Raw genomic sequence first — 19,672 nt, forward strand, 5'->3', positions numbered from 1 at the left:
CATTGACTGTTTTTCTCTAAAAAAAAGTTCTAAGTGTATTGTTGATTTGTATGGAAACCTGAAAAATTACAATTGTGCTAAACTGATTTTTTTACCTTTTCTCTAGGAAATGTCCCAGTGTGATTTCTAGACATATCACACTGAGTAGAAAAAGTAACTTAAAAGTAATCTGTACAGTAATTTCAGTACCTTGACTTACCTGTATCTCAAACAACTGCATTTGAACTTTCATTCACATTTAAACACTGCATAATATTTTGCACATCATTTAAGTTCATAAGTCTTTATTTCGAATAAAATTCATAAAAGACCACGAAGTAAAAATATTTACAAGATATCAACATTTTTGCATATTCCAAGGAACCCCAAATATAAAAAGAAAGGTTGCCCGTAGGCAACATACAAAATTTAAAAACACAAGTTAAGAAGAAGAATACAAGTTAATCAAAGCAGGGTTACACATTCTTTGCACGTATCAGCCACATCCACCCCAGAAATTTAGCAACACAAATCACAGATTTTTCAGTGCGCATGTCGCGTAGTTTCAACAGGGCAGTGCGATTCTCTACACAATTTAAAGTTTTACAAATTGGTTGCAGCCATTTTAGTCGGGGCAATCGATATGCTGGGCACGCAAAAAATATATGGCCAATACTCTCAACCTGATCAGAGCAAAAAGGACACTTGGAGGTAGAAGACTTTGTCCATCTTGCAGTAAAGGAATTGATCGGCAACGTTCCCACCCGAAACTGAAAGTACAGCTTGCGGTCAAGAGCTTTGCATATCAAATCCCAAAAAGGCTCAAGGGATGGTATAATCTTATGTGATAAGAACAATCCCGTTAGGCTATTTTCTGATGAGAGTGAAACCAAAGCAGATTTCTTAGCTGCCCAAAATAGCTCTTTAAACTCCACTTTGGAGGGAAACCTAGCACATTCCGGATGCAACCATAATTCAGAAAGGCCCATGGAGTGCAGAATCTGTTTGACCTCCCGCAACCAAGGGATTTTCATGGCACCCCACAATGATCTAATTTCACACAATTCGTGGGCAAAAAGGCTAAGCTCATGAGTAGTCCAGAGTCGTCGCCAAAAGGCGACAAGCCGGTACTGTGCCATCTCATCCAGAGGTCTACAGCCCAAATCCAAAAGCAAGGGTTTTATGGGTGTCGATTGCGGAAGTCCAACTAGGCTCCGAAGGAACCTATTCTGTGCTATGGTCAATGCTGTCAAGCTTTTGTAACCCCAAATGTCCGCACCGTACAAAATGGCTGCGTTAACCTTGCCCTCATAAATTTTTAAAGCTGGTGTAATGCGTTTTGTCAAGGTTTTTTTTTGTTCCTTTAGCAAGCAGCCAGTGAGGCGGACAAATTTTAGAATTAAAACCTCCAGCTGGGGATTCCAGTTAAGTTGATGGTCAAGAGTCACGCCTAAATAGGACATGACTTTGACCTGTTCAATAGGGACACCTTCTAATAAAAATGAACTTGTAATTTGTTTGCTTTTGTTAAAAACCATAAATTTCGTTTTATCAGCGTTAATCTGAAGGTCATTTTCGGAACAAAATTCTGCAAATCTATTTAAAGCTGCCTGGAGGCCACTCCGAGTCCTAGAGAGGAGCAGGGTATCATCGGCGAATATTAACATGGGGTACTTGGCCCCCCCCAGGGTGGGTGCATCAGTTTGAGTTTCATTGAAGAAGGCAACCACCCGATTAATGAATAGGAGGAACAGCGTGGGTGCCAACACACAACCCTGCCGAACCCCGCGTTCGACAGGGAAGTTGGCGGTTACCTGACCCTGCTTCCCCCATCTTACACGGGCAAAATTATCCTCGTGTAGACGCCTAACCAGCTCTAGAAGTTCAAGTGGAAGGCCCATAAGTTTACCTTTTCTCTAGGAAATGTCCCAGTGTGATTTCTAGACATATCACACTGAGTAGAAAAAGTAACTTAAAAGTAATCTGTACAGTAATTTCAGTACCTTGACTTACCTGTATCTCAAACAACTGCATTTGAACTTTCATTCACATTTAAACACTGCATAATATTTTGCACATCATTTATTTCACTTACCTGTGCAAGGCTTGGCATGGTTCTAGAAATAAAATGACATAATATTTTTATACAAACAAAATTGGTCTGAGCTCAGTCTTTGAGTGTGTACAACAAATGCTTAACACTACACTCTGATAAACCCTTACTGGTCGCCCCCACTACCACAAATAGAGAGTAAGGTACTGTCTACTTTTACCTCTGCCTACCTTTGGGGTTCCACTAGACTCTGTCCACACTATACCTCATGTTGGTATAGTATATACAGGGTCAGCTTCCTACAGCGAGGCCTATCTCTTCCACAGTGTTCATATCTTAACTTATGTTCTGGCACCGGAGCTTGTCTTTTGGGATTTTTCAGGCTTCATTTAGGTGCAGGGCTGTCCAGCCGGTGGTCGCTTGTCTGTACATGTGCGTGCTTCTTTATGTGGCCCAGTTGTGCTCGCTCACGAATCTTCTATGGCCATTCTGTGCAAGTAATGCCCCGACTGCACAGGGGTAACGTCCACTCACCACCATGTGCCCGACCCGGCCTCCATTCCGGAGTTTCCACCAACTCTGGGCAAGGCCGCTGATTAGAGACCTCTCCTATCGTGCTTTTGGGCCTGCCGTTATCTCCTGCATCTTCTCCTCCCCGGTTTTTGCTGAGATTTCCCCCGTTGGAGTATTTATTTTATTTATAAAGTTTTATATATTGCGAACTTGACCCCAAGGGTATCAGAGCGCTTTACATTAGGAACGTTGCATTACAGTTACATCAGAAACAAGAGTGTAGTAAGGTACAGTACACAACAACAAAGTTTCAGGAATTTGCAGGGGGGAGGAGTAATAGCAGGGAGATGAGGAACTGTGCCCAATGTCCGGCTGGGTGGATGACGGTCAAGGGTGAAACCAGGGCCAATCTCCTCATTAGCTGTCTAGCAACTCCACCGGTCATCAGCCATAATGCTCAGGTCTCAGCTTTCAGGAAACTAGTTTTAGTTAATTGAATTGCGAAGGTTATATAGCGCTATCTAGACCCGGAGGTATCAGAGCGCTTAACCAGAGGATCGTTGCATTAAACGGTACATGAAAAGGATTATATAGTGCTAGCTAGAACAAGAGGTATCAGAGTGCTATAACAAAGGGACATTGCATTACAGATTACATCAATTATAATAGCGTAGTAAGTTACAGTAACCAAACAATGAGGTTGAGAGAATTTGTTATGAAAGGAGGGGAGGAGGGAGCCATAGCAAGGAGACGTGGAAGAACTGTGTCCAATGTCCAGCTGGGTAGGTGAACGGTCGAGGGGTAAACCAGGGTTAATCGTCTCATTAGTTGTCTAGCAACTCCACCGGGCATCAGCCATGTTGCTCAAATCTCAAAGTTTTGGAGAAACAGTTTTGAATCGATCCATATGCTACAATGATAGAAGTAGAAGATGGAGGTGGGAGAGGAAGGGAGTAAAAACAAGCCAGAGAGGGAGCTGGGGCTACCATATAGGCCGATGGGCTCAAGGTCTGGTCAGATTTCGGTGGTAGGGAAAATTGTGGGAGCCATCTTGGGGTCAGGCAAGGGATTCTGACCTTGTAGGTAGATCCAGAGTTAGAAACATCCGGTAACCATTTGCCATTAACTCTGTGCAGCCCTCCCCCCCACATCCATAAGAATCCTCATGGGCCGATGTAAAGCCCCTCCCCTCTCACCGGTCATTAGGAGGATGATGCCCCTCATGGAGGGTGCAGTCATGGCCTCCAAAACAAGCGGGCTTACCATGATTGGGGCCGCCGATGTGGCAGGCCTGCAAGGCTGATCCTTCACTTGCAGCCATGCGGTTCTGGTCCCGATCTTAAGCTTCAGCCGAATCTGAGCAGTATCCTTAGCCTCCAGCCTCTGGTCTCTCCTTCTGTATTTATGGGCCCGTCTCTGACTCCCGCATCTCCTCTGCTCCAATTTTCCATTGAGCTTCCACCCATTTGAGCTCAGGTGTGCCCTCAGCTTCACTGCGCGGTCCCATTCTGAATCCTGTACCTGATCTGGGCAGTTCTGTTTGTTTTAGGCCTCTCCATTTGTGTACCAGGGCCCGTCGCTGGTTTCTTCGTCCTCTCCTCTGCGCCTTTGAGCCTATCGCCGCCTCCCATGTCTTCACTTCCTCATTTTTTTTCTGGGTCCATTGGCGCGGCAGACGAGTGACACCAATCCCTCTCCAGAGGCACAGGGGTAGCGCACTTTTGCCACCACATGGATCCAAGTCCACTCTCAAGCTCCCGCCAGCTCTGGGCAGTGTCCCTGATCTCTAGCCTCTGGTCTCTCCTGCTGCATTCTCTGGCCTGTCTGGCTCTAAACCCTACTCCACTCCAACTATGTGTTAATTTACCACCTGCTCGAGCCCAAGTGTGTCCATGGCCTCTGCAGCGAGTGGAGTATCTGCATTCAGGACTGTCAATGCAACAGGCCCGGTCATCTGACTCTTCCCCAGTGACACAGGGGCAGCATTCACTCTAATCCTGGGCGTAGTTCGCGTAGTAGCGCTATGGGTAGCCAAGCGAAGTGCACTTCGCACTACGCAAGCTACACGAACTGCTTAGTGCGGTAGGGTTAAATGCTGTTCTCACTGATTGCTCAGTGCCAGATGCTTGACCGCACTGTGCAATAATTACAAACCACATCTTGCACAGTGCAAGCAGTGGTTTTCTGCCGCTCGAGTAGATTTGTACTCGAGCTACAGCTTTCTCAACGCAGACTGATAGTTTCTCATTTCGAGAGGTCGGGAGCATACACGACCACTCGCAATGAGAAACCTGACCTCCCCGCGTTGAGAATCTAGCCAGGAGGTTTATTTTCCACGCTCGTGATTGGCAACTTGATGTTGCTGATCGCGAACGAGGAAAAAGTCTCGCCGGGATGGTATTTTGCTCGCTCGTGGTCGCCAACTTGACGTTGAGGACCGCGAGGAAGCAGAAAATACCCGCTATGCGTTTTTGCACTGTGCTACGTGCAAATCGCGTAGCGAGATGTTGCGCAAACTACGCATGCTCCACGAGCATAGCGTAGTCCTACGCCCAGGGTTAGTTCACTCATGACATCGCTGCCCCAGACTCGCTCTGAAGCCTCCACCAATTCTGGGCAGGCATCTCCTGCTGTGCTCTCGGGCCTGTCGCCAGCTCCTTCATTGTCTCCTCAGCTGCTTTTCATTGGGTGTTCACCTGCTTGAGCTTGGGCACATTCAAGGTCTTTGACGCAGGTGGGCTCTCTGCGATCAGGAAAAGAGGTAGGATATAGGTTATAGGTTAATGTGGTGGGGTTACTCGGCTTTAAACAGGATAATTGCGGGTGCGTTCACGGAGCATTAGAAGCTCGCTCCCACCATCTTAGCCGGCTGGCCACGCCCCCCTCCCTGTCGGTAAAAATACTGTTTCTGAGTAATTGTGCATCTACAAAACACTTTTTTGTTGCATTTTGATAATGTTTGATTTGTCAACATACATTTGTCAGACGATTTCCCACCTTTGAGTTTCTCAGAAAGGCATACACGTGTAGGGTTTATAGTTGACTTTACCCATGTTATGTTATCCAGCCCATAATGTTTACAAAATATATTTTTTATTGAACAAAGAGGAAAATTAATCTTACTAATGTAATTCTTATAATGATTAGTCAACGTACAACGTTTTGAAAATGTTATAAGCAATTATATATGGCCGAAAGCACGACCTACTGTACATTATATGGATATGGAAAGTCCTATTTCAAAGTGATTGAGGTGTAAAATCACATAAAATAAAAAAAGTGCAACGATTTCTTTTTTAAGGTCATAGTACTCTGAGGTGACTTCAAATACCGTTATCTCCCAGCATTCCCCATTACTTGAAAATACATGGTCACTTTTTCCAAAATCTATCAAATCATTGGCCTCACGATCTTTCATGCAAAAGAGATGGAATGTTTGTACGATAATAGCCACTCCATAATGAAGTTTAAAATTCATTGCAAAACATTTTAAGCATTTTGATGTAAGTCTCTTTGGAAAACGAGTGTAGAAGAGATTGGTTGGTAAGATGAGGAGAGATTCCTACTTCCCTGAAATAAACTCCAGCAGTGCAAAAAAGAACTCACTTGCACATATGGTTCCTTGTCCACTGGTGACTTTTGAATTTCATGGAAATATAGATCATAGCAGGGCAGCCCATAGTATATTTCTGTTCTAGAACAATGGCATTCATGAATATTCAGGGTATAAGTGGTTAAACAGGAGATGTAATTCTACTCTGTGATCTATCCTGGAGAATGCCTGGTGGCACTTGCAGAAGGCAATATTGATTCACAAAACAATTGTGATGACTTACTGCAGAAAAATAGCCAAGTCAATTTATTATTAAAGGTGGCCACTGATCCTACAACTAGAGAGAAAAATATGGGATAAAGTACCCCCTGCTGTAAATTTTATAGATATTGCAAGTCACTGATTAGTTCCAGGACCACATAGAGAAATGAGGAAGAAGGCAGAGTTGCACTTGAAGGTGACTTGCTATATCCTTGTGATGTATGAGGGTACCTTATTGTGTAGAACATACGGTCACTCCATCACCACACACCATTAATATCCTTGGTGCATAGCTCTTTCATATGAAAGCATGTTTGCAAACGTTAAAGAATAAAAATATCTCTAGTGCTAAATTAAACACATCAAAAACACAGTTAGATATTTGATGCAAAGAGATATTAGAATCTGTTTAATACAAGTATCTCAAAATTAACCCTGGGCGAAGAACTACGCTCCGTTCGCGGAGCTTGCGGAGTTTCGGCAGCTCCGCGTTCCGCGGAGAACGCGTAGCTGTCGATAACTCCGCGATCCGGTGCGTAGCGTAGTTCTCGCGCGCTGAATAACATTATCGCGTGCGCGGCAATGGCTTACCTTCGTTCTGCGTTCGTTTTTTCCTGGTCGCTTGTGCCACCATGTTTGGAAACACTCTCGCACAGTCCCGTGCGACTGTGCGAACGCGATAACGTCATTTTGATGCGAGATAGCGTCATAAGGACGCGCGAGGATGCTTTTTGGTAAGATCGAGTTGCCGAACACGCAGAAACTGCATTCTTGCACAGAATAACTCGCGAGCATGTTAAAACCATAATAAATTACCATTTTGGTTAGGAAAAAAAAGGCAAAAAACCTTAAAGTTGTACCTTTGGCTTTATTTTTAGGGGGGAAGGACCCCTCTTTTTGTTTCTACTCTTGTTTTGCAGAGTAAGGAGGAAGGGCTCTTGAGTTTACAACTTCCTGTTCCTGTCCACCAGGCTCCTCCCAGTGCTTTGTCCATGTGGTGCTCACTTTCCTTTGGATTTTGAGCTGGAAGGATCACTTTCTGTCTGTGTTGGCTGCATTACTGATTTACCTTGGATTTAATGAGGACTTTTTGAATTGGAATTCTCTTTTTCAAGTAAGTTTGTGTAATGTATGAGTGATGTAGACTTGTGCTTGTTTGATTTGATTTTTTTTTAACAACAGTATTCAATCCTGGAATTAAATTATTGATGGAGGCCTGTACTTTCATGAGGTCCCAAATTGTAAATTTTTTCTAACATTGCATTTTGTGGAATTTAAAATGTTTCTAATTTTTAAGCCAATATGTGACCCTAGTAGCTAGTACCCCATGTAGTTAGTGTGTAGGCATGCATGAGTTCATTTTATTAACTTTCTGTGGTTGGCCTGGCCATGTGTTGGCGGCCATTTAATGTTTCCAGCCACTTTGCTCTTGCCATAGGCCTCCAACCTTGTGGCCTACTCTGGCAGTAGGCCATAGGTACTACTCATAGAGTCATGAAAGTTAATCAACTGTTTTTGTGGTGTACCCTTAATGTGAAAAACATGGATGGCTTGGATTGATATAGAAAATCTTATTTTTATGTGTGGGGTATTTCTGGTTTTGGGTGTGTTTAAACTTTAAATACTCTGTCAATTTCTGCCATTAGGTAACCCTAGGAATACAGCTTGGGTAGTTTTGGTAACTTCGCACCATGTGAGCACGTGAACTTACATTTTTTGTCGTGTTCGCGCACTCAATGTACTTGCTCGGGAACGCGAACACGACTTTTTATTCCGTTCGCGCTGCCGAACATGCCGATTTAGCATTCTCGCGGACAATATGTCCCGAGTTGCATAAAAGTTTCTCAAAAATGTTGCAGGTCTTTCTTGTGCACCTAAAAATTCCTCATTTATGTTATGTTCTCATTTTGGTAGTACTTTTCTCTTTTTGGAGCATGGACCACTTCCATTTTCTCTCCTCTGTTATTTATTTATTTTTTTTGGGGTGGGGTGACCAATTTGGGCGGTGGTGTGGTGTGTCCATTTTCTGAAGCAAAGCATTGTCCCTTTGCCATAGGCATTATTGTCTGTCTTCTCTTTCTTGTCATGTTGTTGTTGGTGGCCAGGCCATGTGGTGGCGGCCATTTTGTGTATGCTTCCTTTGTGATTTATTTTGCCATGTTGTTGTTGGTGGCCAGGCCATGTGGTGGAGGCCATTTTGTAAAGTTGTCCATGTTGTTGTTGGTGGCCAGGCCCTATGGTGGTGATCTTTTTGTGTATGCTTCCTTTGTGATTTATTTTGCCATGTTGTTGTTGGTGGCCAGGCCATGTGGTGGAGGCCATTTTGTATATACATCCTTTGTGATTTTGCCATGTTGTTGTTGGTGGCCAGGCCATGTGGTGGCGGCCATTTTGTGTATGCTTCCTTTGTGATATATTTTGCCATGTTGTTGTTGGTGGCCAGGCCATGTGGTGGAGGCCATTTTGTATCTACATCCTTTGTGATTTTGCCATGTTGTTGTTGGTGGCCAGGCCACGTGGTGGCGGCCATTTTGTGTATGCTTCCTTTGTGATATATTTTGCCATGTTGTTGTTGGTGGCCAGGCCCTATGTCGGCGGCCATTTTGTGTGTCCTTCCTTTGTGCTTTTGCCATAGGCATAGGCCTCCAACCTTGTGGCCTACTCTGGCAGTAGGCCATAGGTACTACTCATAGGGTCATGAAAGTTAATCAACTGTTTTTGTGGTGTACCCTTAAATGTGAAAATCATGGATGGCTTGGATTGATATAGAAAATCTTATTTTTATGTGTGGGGTATTTCTGGTTTTGGGTGTGTTTAAACTTTAAATACTCTGTCAATTTCTGCCATTAGGTAACCCTAGGAATACAGCTTGGGTAGTTTTGGTAACTTCGCACCATGTGAGCACGTGAACGTACATTTTTTGTCGTGTTCGCGCACTCAATGTACTTGCTCGGGAACGCGAACACGACTTTTTATTCCGTTCGCGCTGCCGAACATGCCGATTTAGCATTCTCGCGGACAATATGTCCCGAGTTGCATAAAAGTTTCTCAAAAATGTTGCAGGTCTTTCTTGTGCACCCAAAAAAACAGAATTTGTCATTTGGTTGTTGTTTTGGGAGCCTGGGCAGGGGTTTCTTTGTATGTGTTTTTGCGGTGTTATGTTTACAACCTCTGTCTTAGCCATGGGCTATTATTTATTCCTTGCACATTAACCTGTCATGTGCAGCAGGCATCCTCGTTTTTCTGTCCATATTGGTATCTATAGGCCTGCTTCACTTTATTGGTTCTTTCTGGACTTCATGTGGCCTTTGAGCTGTGGTGCTGCTGGACTGGTATTATTAGTCTTCTGTTTTGTCTTTTATACATTGACCTGTGTGTCTTTCAATTGTTCATGTTGCCTTACTGCTTGTTTGACTGATGTTGTTCTGCCTTCTTTACTTGTAGGTGCACAAAAAAGACTGAGGAGGTGCTGGTTGTTTTTTCATCCATCGCTCGTTCTACCGCCAGACGGACGTCCTTCAGTTGGACGCCACGTGTGGTGTGTGACTCATCTGACCAGACATCTCTGCAATTTGTGCTGCTGTGAGCTGACTGACATCAGAAGAAGATGGGCCCTAAGAAAGCTACCAGGTCCTCCACCACAAAGAAAGTTGCTGCGAAGAAGGAACAGCAGAAGGAAGTGTCACTTAAGTCTGGTATGGACCCCAAAACCTTTTTTGGCACCCCAAAAGGTACGCCTGCAGCAGCGGGGTCTGGGGTGCAAGCTGGGACCAGCACATCTGCATTAGTGGGGGCAAGCCAGCATCCCAGGGCCAAGCACATGATGAGGGTCGAAGAGGTAGCCAGCCTTCTGCTTGCGAGCAGTGATACTGAGCCAGAACTAAACTTATCGCTGTCTCAAAGTAGTACACAATCCACGCAAGATGGAAGTGCTCAACAACCACCGCCAGCAGTAGATGTTCAACAACCACAACCACCGCCCGCAATAGGAGTTGTTCACCCACAACCACAACCACTTCCCGCAACAGTTGTTGAACAACCACAACCACCGCCCGCAACAGTTGTTGTTGAAAAACCCCAGCCCGCAATAGTACTTCCTCAAGAACAACAACCACCATCTCCGCACCAAATAGTAGTAGTTGTTCCTCCCGAAGTCGGGGCAGTTCAGGAAGTAGAGCCTCCTTCCGAGCAAGAAGAAGAGGAAGCCACTTCTGTAGGTGATCTATTTCCTTCGAATTCACCAAGGGAAAGGAGGGTTAGTGCATCGAGTTCTTCGCAAAGCATCCCTTCCGATGACCTTGATACGGATTGGCAGCCACAACTATCTGCGCATTCAAAGGAGAGACATCCCAAGAAGACCATGCTAGGAAAAAGGAAGTTTCCAGGCAGGCTTGAACTTATGGAGGTCGATGTAGGTGAGCAGGATACTGCTGGTGATAAAGACGGGTCTGACACTGTCATCATCACAAGCGTTATTCCTGGTGCAGAGGATGTAGAGACAAACATTTTCACCCTATCCAGAAATGCTGCAATGACTGATGAGCAGGTACCACGCATAACTCCTACACACTCAACACCCACAGTAACACCAGCTCCAATTTTTTCAACAGCGAAGGCCCGGCAGCATCCGACATCCAGCAGAAGCGCCACTTCAACAGAAGGAGGTAGTGGCAGTACTAGGACTGAGCTGTCCCATAGTCAAATTCCACAATCCTCCAGTCCATCCGGCATTGGCAGTGGGTCCTCCTCTTCCTATGGCAGGAGACAAAAGTTTACCTCCCCAGTGTGGGACTTCTTTACGGTTCACCCAGTTCAGGAGAACATTGCTGTATGCACCATTTGTCATGCCAATGTTAGTCGTGGTAAGCTTGGTACAAACTATGGGACTGGAGGCCAAACGACCCATTTGAAAAAAACACACGTGATCAGGTGGGAGAACCACCTTGCAAGCTTAAAAAATGTTAGCACTCGTGTTGGTGGGGATACAGTGGTACAAGGTCCACTCATGGTTGATCAGGAGGTAGAAGAAGAGGGAGACGATGACCTTCTATCTAGGAGTGGTACACAATCGACCCCTGTCGCCAGCACTGGAGTGGTAAAGACCACATCCTCCGCATCTGCAACTTCTCAGTGGCACCAGAGTCAGCTGGAAACACCAAGGAGTGCAAAGTCTGCGATGCAAGGTGGTCCGTCTAGCACAACTCAAAGACATGCAAAGCAGCTTACCATTCCTAGCATGTTAAGGCAGGAGGGAAAGTACGAGCGGAACCACCCAGTAGCACGTTTATACAATGCCAAACTTGCGAAAATGTTAGCACTGGACCTTCTCCCATTTTCATTTGTTGAGGCTGTTGGATTTCTGGAATTAGTGGCAACCCTCTGCCCAAAATGGAACGTTCCCAGTCGCTACTATTTTGCCCGAGTGGCTGTTCCAGCACTACACCACGATGTGCTGGAATTGATTGGGAAAGCCTTACAACAGAGTGTTGTCCATTGTATCCACCTGACAACAGACATGTGGAGCAGTTGCGATGCTACAGATTTCATGTGCATCACCGCACACTGGATCTCTTTTGCAGGTGTTAAAGACAAGTTAACTTCAGGCCTCCGTGACGTTGCTGGAATTTTTAATGATACGCGCAGACATGCAACTATAGCCATGTTTGGTATGGACAAAAGTCATACTGCTGAAAACATTTTGTCTGACTTTAATGACAAGGTCTTTGAATGGCTGAAACCAAGAGGCCTTAAGATTGGTTTTGTTTCCACCGACAATGGCAGTAATGTAGTGAAGGCAATGAGAGAAGGACATTATTTCAGGGTACCCTGTTTGGCACACTGCATAAACTTAGTCGTGCAAGACTTTCTGAAAAATGAAGCCAAAGTCAGCAACATAATGGCCATCTGCAGAAGAATATGCACGCACTTTAACCATTCTTTCAAAGGACGGAAGCTGCTACGGGTCATTCAGCAAGAGCATAGGTTGCCAGTCAAAGCACTGATACAGGAGGTCCCAACACGTTGGAACTCAACTTATTTCATGCTTGAGCGTCTCTTTGAGCAGTACATCCCACTGAATGCTTATGTCATGTCAAGAAGATTAGGGGATCCTACTGTTAATCTTAAAGCCCTGACCATTGAGATGTGGCAGTGGGACCTCATTAAATGCATCACAGAGATGCTACAACCCTTTGAGGTCTTCACACGTGCAGTTAGCAGGGAGGACTGTACTATGGGCCAAGCCATCCCATTGTTGTACATGCTTGAGCAACAGGTGAAGGAGGTCTGTGAAACATACGAAGGTGACGAACAAAAAGTTGATGCATATACCTTAGCCAAGGGCTTAGTCAACCGCTTGTGTGAAAATGTAAGGCTCAACAATATTGTGTCAGGTGAACATTACATAACTGCAACAATCTTGGATCCACGGTACAAATTATTTGTCAGCAGTAACGAAGTAATTCCATTTTCAGATGAGGATGTTGACAAGTACAAAACTTCCATAGCTGCGGAAGCTAATGAGTTAGAAACTGAACGGCTGTTACTTAAAGGCCTGCCACTGCCAGCCCAGGCCAGTCCAAGTACTCCTGACGCAAGTTCTTCACAGCGTGAGAGCAGTGCGTCTGCTTTCCAGCAGGCACCAACAGTACCAAAAGCAGCACCTACACGATCTGATTCAGCAGACCCAACCAAAAGCATAACTGCTTTTTTTATACAGAAAGGGATGGGTAAGTCCGTTGCTGTTGCAAAGGGAAAAGAGGACCAGCAAAGCCGAGCACCAATGAACATTGAGCGGATGGTTCAGGCCTATCTGGATGACACAACAGAGGTGTTCATGGAGCAAAGCCCATTGGTCTATTGGTATGAAAGAAGGAGACAGTGGCCAGTGCTGAGCAGGCTGGCGATAAAGTATCTGGCTTGTCCTGTAGCCAGTGTCTCCTCTGAGCGGGTTTTCAGTGCTGCTGGTGCCATTGTCACATCGAAAAGGACTAGTCTCTCCCCCAAAAGCGTGGAGCGGCTGACAATGATAAAAATGAATCAACGCTTCATACCACCAGACTATCAAGTACGTGAATCACCGCCGGATGAAGAAAGCGAGTGTGAAGAAGACGTCCTCACTACTGGGTTACATGACCTACTTCTGTCTGAACGCACAGAGTTTGAGGACGAGCTCCTCTTCCCTGACAACTAGGACAGGTATGTTAAAGGAATGATGCAATGCATTGCATAGGATTGTTTAGCCGACTCTGAGCAAATGTGCATGGAATTAAAGTATGCTAGTAGTAACTTCAGACTCACGTGATGGGCAATTTTCCCATGTTATTTAATAATATAAATTATTTATGCACTTGTGACCCTACTACTACAGGTGCAGTCAGTACTTAATTTATCGTTCGTAGTGCATGTTCATGTTGCACAACGTACATTATTTGGTGAAACAGTCCCCCCTCCACCCCCCCAACAAACACAAATGAACTTCAAATGTTTTCTTGTGAAAATAATATCTTTGTTTTATTTTTATATTTTAATAATGATAATAGAAAAATAAAATATATAACAAATGTAACCCCCTGACCCAGAGCTGTCCCTCCCTACCCTCCCCTAACCCCAACCAAATTTCAACCCAAATGTACACCCCAACTCCCACATCCCACCCACCAACAAAAGGATTAAAAAAGGGGCAAAAAACAGGGTCCATTTCAAAGCCGGCGGGCTTTCAGGTGTTTGTCCACCAGTATTTTGACACGCTCCTCTAGACCGTCCTCCTGCTTCTTCCGCTCATCCTCCAACTTCGCTACCCGGCGGAGAATCTTTGCTTTGAAAGCACGGCACCTACACTTGCATGCATGTGGTTGTTGTTGTTGTTGTGGGGGGGCCGCCGAAGATGTAACAATGCGGCGGCGGGCGGCTGCCTGACCACGGCGACGTAGTCCTGCAGGCTTGGGGCCCGGGGCATTGGAAGAGGCAGCAGCTGCTGCCGCCGCCTCCTCCTCCTCCTCCTCGGCCTGATCCACCAGCCGGCGGTAGGCCTCTACAATTGCCTGCAGTTTCCGCTGCCGGGCCCGGACTGCCAACTCCTTCCTGGTTGGTTTTTGGGAAGGAGTAACTATAAAGAAAGAAACAGAATTGTTAATCCAAACTCCCCGCAAATCAAGAACACAACATTGATTCAACACATAGTGGGCGGCACAGTAGCACTAGCAAGCAAGCTGAGTACCAGAAATAGTGTTGCGTCTATCTTGAACATTCTACAGCCTCTATTAATTTTTCGGACTTTTTGTCACGGCTTTATGTCTGCCCTATTAGCATGGGTGTACTTCAACGGTCACACACATTAGAACGAACACCTGTCTTTTACATATCTCCTTTTGTTCCGGGAAGGCGGGAACACTCTCAAAGTAACATTAATTAACAGGGGGCAGCTAGTAGCACATGTCTAGTAAAGACTATAATACTTTATACCGCGCAACAAACCTTATTTGGTTTGTGTTTCACCAGCAACGACCCATGCACCCAGTCGTCCCCTCCTTCCCTTGCCTTTGGGTTTGCCCAAAACACCGCAGCTGCTGAGACTATCCACTAACCACCGGTATTGGGTGTGTCTCCCAACCACGCTGGCAGCTGTGTTTTCCCCTTTACATGCTTTAACAACAACCCATGCATCCGACTGCTATCAGGCACTTGCATTACTGTAGTGGTAATGCTTAGCATGCTAATGACAAGTAAAGGTAACATATATTTTCCAGTAGAGTACAGTGAGAAAGTTTTCCCCTCCCACCAAGTAATGCAGATCACTATTGAATGTAACTTACCATCGCCCGCCGCTGTTGGCTCCCCCCCCACTGCTGCTGGTGTAGGTGCCTCTGTTCCTCCTGTCCCCGCCGGGAGCGCTGAAGCAGCGCCGCTGTCCCCGTCGGCACTGGTCGATGGTAAGGGTTCTGCACCTATAAAAATAAGTACGCCTTTTTAGATGGATGCACAGCCCCCTTTGTACTTGTTCACCAAGAATGGAGTTCTTCAAAACAGTTAAGTCCAACGTACGTAATCAGTATGAGTCCACATTGCATAGTACAGCAGAGTCACTACACATATTATTAGCATTCATTGTTATGGTATGGTACCCAAGCTCATCTCATCTGTCCTGCTACTCTAGTCCTTGGAAATTGGAAGTGAACTATGTAACCTTTGTACATCAATGTATCCAGTTTTGCGCATGTGTTAACTCGCAGCTTGTTGCGCAGTACGAGAAGACGCTCTGGGGCAACACATCATTGTTCAATGCATACACCTGAAGAGGTGGGAAAGTAAAAGGGCCCGTATTTAAGTTTTCTATGTGGATTGTGGGATACAGTTTGCTTACAGGTTACACAACTTCTTTTTAGCATGGCTGCATAAAACTGGCATAAATGTATTTAATACTGTCTAACGTGCACCACTTTTGTCATTATTTTTCGGCAGGTGAGAAGATTGCCTTCTACGAAGCGGACATTTCCATAGCTTACAAAAAAAGAGGAATATCTGACCAGTATACGTTGGTGAGAGGTCTCCGATAGTTGCCACATTTCCCTATTGTGCACTAGTAGCTGTACAAATGTTGATTACTTTATTATGCCTGTTTTAACTCTGGATTTTTTCTGGTGGGCCCTTCAACGTATTGGACGGAAGCACTTAAAAACATTGATGTTACTTACTTACTTCTAACAAAATAAAGCTTTTGAATGACCACTTTGACTCTGAAGTTTATTTTCAGTGTCTGTTGTCTTAGAGACTCACACGAGTGAGTGAGCAAAAGGGGGTTTCTTAGGTAACGGTTTGTGTCCTAAAAGCATTCGGCATCTTGGTATTGGGGTTCAGGAGTGTGATTTGAACAATAGACCAATGACTCAGGCCATATAGGCTGACGTTCAGTGAATTGTGCGTTCCTCAGAGTTCTGTGACTGAGGTGTAAGTAAGGTCCAACCTGCCTATCAGTACCAACAACATCCAATTTTCGTGTGCATAGTTACATAGTTGTGTAATATGTATATAACTCCATAGGAGATAGAAGAATACCCACAAGACTAGTAGTGGTATACTAACGTTTACAAAAATACTAGACAAACATCATTCTGGATGCCTACTTGGTTGCTGTCAATTGACAAAGCACTGCAGACACATTACAGAGGAAAAAACAAGCACTGTTGGACTTACTGGGGACAGCAGCAGGATCCTCAGTAGAGGAGCTCTGTGTAACTGGTGGTTCACCCGCCGACTCGGTCCCTGTATTCTGCTTGCCCCTGGATTCTGTGGTTCATGTAAAAATTAAAATAATAAACATAGATAAATACATTGAGTGATGTGAAACATAGACATAATTGCAAATCACACTGCTACAGTGGAACAGAGCCGGAGGCAACAAATCCATGCCAGGGGCCGCAACGCAAATATGTATCCATCCTTAGAGTATTATTACATTAAGGATATCTATTGGTGCGGTGGCCCCTGAAGTTTGGTGCCCCTGTGCAGTTGCACAGCTTGCACATGCCCCCTAGAGCCGGCCCTGGCTGAGGTAAGAAGAACAAAGTAACGTTAGCATTCTTTGCAAGAAAAGGATTCCATTCATGCAGAAGAGAAGGCCGTGAAAAAAATGCTACAATATGCAAACAACGTACAATTAATAATTATCCATCCACCGCTATTTCACTGACGGACAAAGGAAGGACAAGACTCTATTAATAGCATTAACTAACTCCAGTTCTCAGCAATAAAGAAAATCTCACATCAATAAACAGCAACAGCTAGCGCCAAGTTGAAACAACACGCAAGAGCCAGTGAAGAAGAAGAACACTGTCATACAATGACAGTAGATATACCGGAATACATCGCAAATGTAACTAGGGGCAACAGTCATCGCGTTACTTATTCAGCCAATATTTACAAAGATACAATAACAATATTTAGACAACTATATATCTATATATGTATATATATATATATATATATATATAATCTATATGTATATATATATATATATATATATATATATATATATATATATATATATATATATATATATATATACACACTTTATTTTTGGGGTAGCCACTCACCAAGACCCACAACCTCCACACCAAGCAGGTCCAACAGGTCCTGCTCCCGGTCCAAAATGTCGGCCCAGCGGTGGGACAGCTGATGGTGGGTACGCCGGATACCGGAGCAGCGGAAGACTGCACGGCGCACCTTCGCCCACCGCCGGAGACGCTCTTCAATGTGCTGGTATCCGGACCGGGCCTGCCGCCTGCTGCCAAAGTCAAGGGGAGGTGACGTTGGATAAAAAAGACCAGGGCGGCCAACTCCTCCTCCCCAAAAAGTTGGCGGGGCGTCACTCCTGCCGGGCGCATTCTGCCGCAAGGCAGCCTGTTTTTTTTAGGCACAGCCGCCTTGCCCTTTGAGCCGCCGATTCTGCTGGCACCCTTCACCATGGTTCTGGGTGGAGGGGAGAAGGAAAGTTGAAGACAAAAAGGTTAGGGGAAGAAAGAAGAAAGATAAAAGAAGGAAGTAATATAAAACAAGAGAAAAGTTGCAAAAAAAGTGGTAAAAGTAAAAATAAAATGAGAAATATAAACCTAGGCACAGACAGAAATAGGTAAGAAGTAAAGAAAGTTAGAAAAACTGAGGGAAAAGACCAGGATGGAAGAGATAGGAGTGAGATGCTGAAGTAGGCCCAAAACCATAGCCAGAGTGTGAAATCGAAGATGGCTCTGCCCGTCGCGACCGCCGCGGTAAGTTCGCGCGATATTTGACGCGATCACGCACTTTGGCAGTGCGAACGAGAAGATGAGTTCCCGAACATGTCTAACACAACGCGAACACGTTACTTGTGACCCGGAACCGGAAATAAGGGAACGCAAGCGGGCGGGACAAACCTCATTGAGTAACTTAGCGCGCTAGCTATCGCGAGCATGCAGGCAGCGCCCCGAACACGCGCACCGCGCTCCCGAAGACGAAAAACGGCGCGCGAACGGGTCTAGCAACCTACTACGCATGTCCGCGGAGCTACACGTAGCTCGCGGAGTGCAAGTGCGTCTTCGCGTAGCTTCGCGGAGTGCGGCTACGCGAACTACGCCCAGGGTTACTCAAAATATGAGGTAACGTGCAGAAAGATTTACATTTTTCTGTAATTACCTAAGGAGTTCGAAAAATAAACATGTTGCCATAAATATATCCCTTTTGCTTGTCACTGTACATCTAGAAAAATGGAGAAAATTAAAGAAAAGCCAGTTTTCGTTTTTACTCTTTTAACAGCTGCTTTAATTAGGCTTTGTGACCTGACCTGCCTTTCCCCCGGGCTGCAGTCTCTGTGGCAACAGGAAGAGTGAGTGGGTTTTTAATTTCCTTAAAGTAGGCAGCTGAGTGTGTCACAAGTCGCCTATTATAAAGAAAATAGAGATTCATTTTTAAACAGGGATTGCAGAATCCCATATATGATAAAGATATTTATATATAAATCACTGTAACTGACAGGAATACCTTTCACCAAGTGGTTTTGGGTAAAATCAACTTCATAGCAAGAACAAAGCTAGAGTTGTCTTTTAGTTCAATCAGCACCCCAAAGTGAAAACATCCCCTCGATTCATAGATGAGCATCTACAGTGTCGGTATGTATGCCCCCCCCCCCCCCTCTGTTTCTCTCTCATGGCTCAGATTAACAGTGTTGGAGCTGAAGAGTCATTAAGAGACCACACAAAATATAGTCTTAACTGGCTCCACCCCAAGCCTCAGAATATCTACTTTTTTGCCCCCCAACCATTTACCTCAGCTCATCTATTCCTCTACAGCAGCCAACAAACAAAATATATACCTCAGCAATCCTGCCATCTCCCTACATCACCTCATAATTTCCCCTTCCAAATATTTCAAGCTTAAATATGTGGTATCTTGGCAACCACCAACATCTCTTTATTGCCCCACCCCCATACCTAAATATCAGGTGTCCTGCCTCTCACCCCAATCTCCCTCTGGGCCTGGAATTCTCTTGTTGGCAGTGGGTCTATGTACCCTGCAGCGGACAGGAGAGAGAGCGGTTGGACAGGAAACGGTGATTGGTGGCAGCAGAGCACTGCCTTTATTCCCTTGCCTCGCCTAGGTTTTCAGAGACTAGAGAGAGAGAGGTGAAAGAAGGTAGATAAAAAGTAACTCCTCTCTTTATTGCCCATCCTCAATATCTAAATATGAAAATGTGTACCAGGTATTCTCTACGCACTCCAGCAGCCCCGTGTGCCTCCTCTCCACTCTGCATCTAAAGCAGAGTTCTAGAGCAGCTACCGTCCTGA

At 45.0% G+C, this 19,672-nt stretch overlaps 1 protein-coding gene and 1 long non-coding RNA gene across 2 annotated transcripts; one reads left to right on the forward strand and one right to left on the reverse strand.

The window, feature by feature from the left end:
• The first annotated feature begins 6,929 nt into the window (after positions 1 to 6,929).
• LOC144769061 (zinc finger BED domain-containing protein 6-like) lies at positions 6,930 to 16,083 on the forward strand. Its single transcript, XM_078653057.1, has 3 exons — positions 6,930 to 7,473; positions 9,804 to 13,556; positions 15,819 to 16,083. Exon 2 carries the CDS (start codon positions 9,967 to 9,969, stop codon positions 13,549 to 13,551), a length of 3,585 nt encoding a protein of 1,194 aa, XP_078509183.1. The 5' UTR covers positions 6,930 to 7,473; positions 9,804 to 9,966; the 3' UTR covers positions 13,552 to 13,556; positions 15,819 to 16,083.
• Positions 13,563 to 16,617, reverse strand: LOC144769062 (uncharacterized). The gene is made up of 3 exons (XR_013598660.1): positions 16,551 to 16,617; positions 15,173 to 15,304; positions 13,563 to 14,466 (listed from the first exon to the last, which is right to left on the reverse strand). It is a non-coding gene; the product is annotated as an uncharacterized LOC144769062 (long non-coding RNA).
• Between the last annotated feature and the right edge of the window lie 3,055 nt (positions 16,618 to 19,672).

The sequence above is a fragment of the Lissotriton helveticus genome, chromosome 7 (assembly GCF_964261635.1).
Source record: "Lissotriton helveticus chromosome 7, aLisHel1.1, whole genome shotgun sequence".
In the NCBI taxonomy this organism is placed as follows: Eukaryota; Metazoa; Chordata; class Amphibia; order Caudata; family Salamandridae; genus Lissotriton; species Lissotriton helveticus.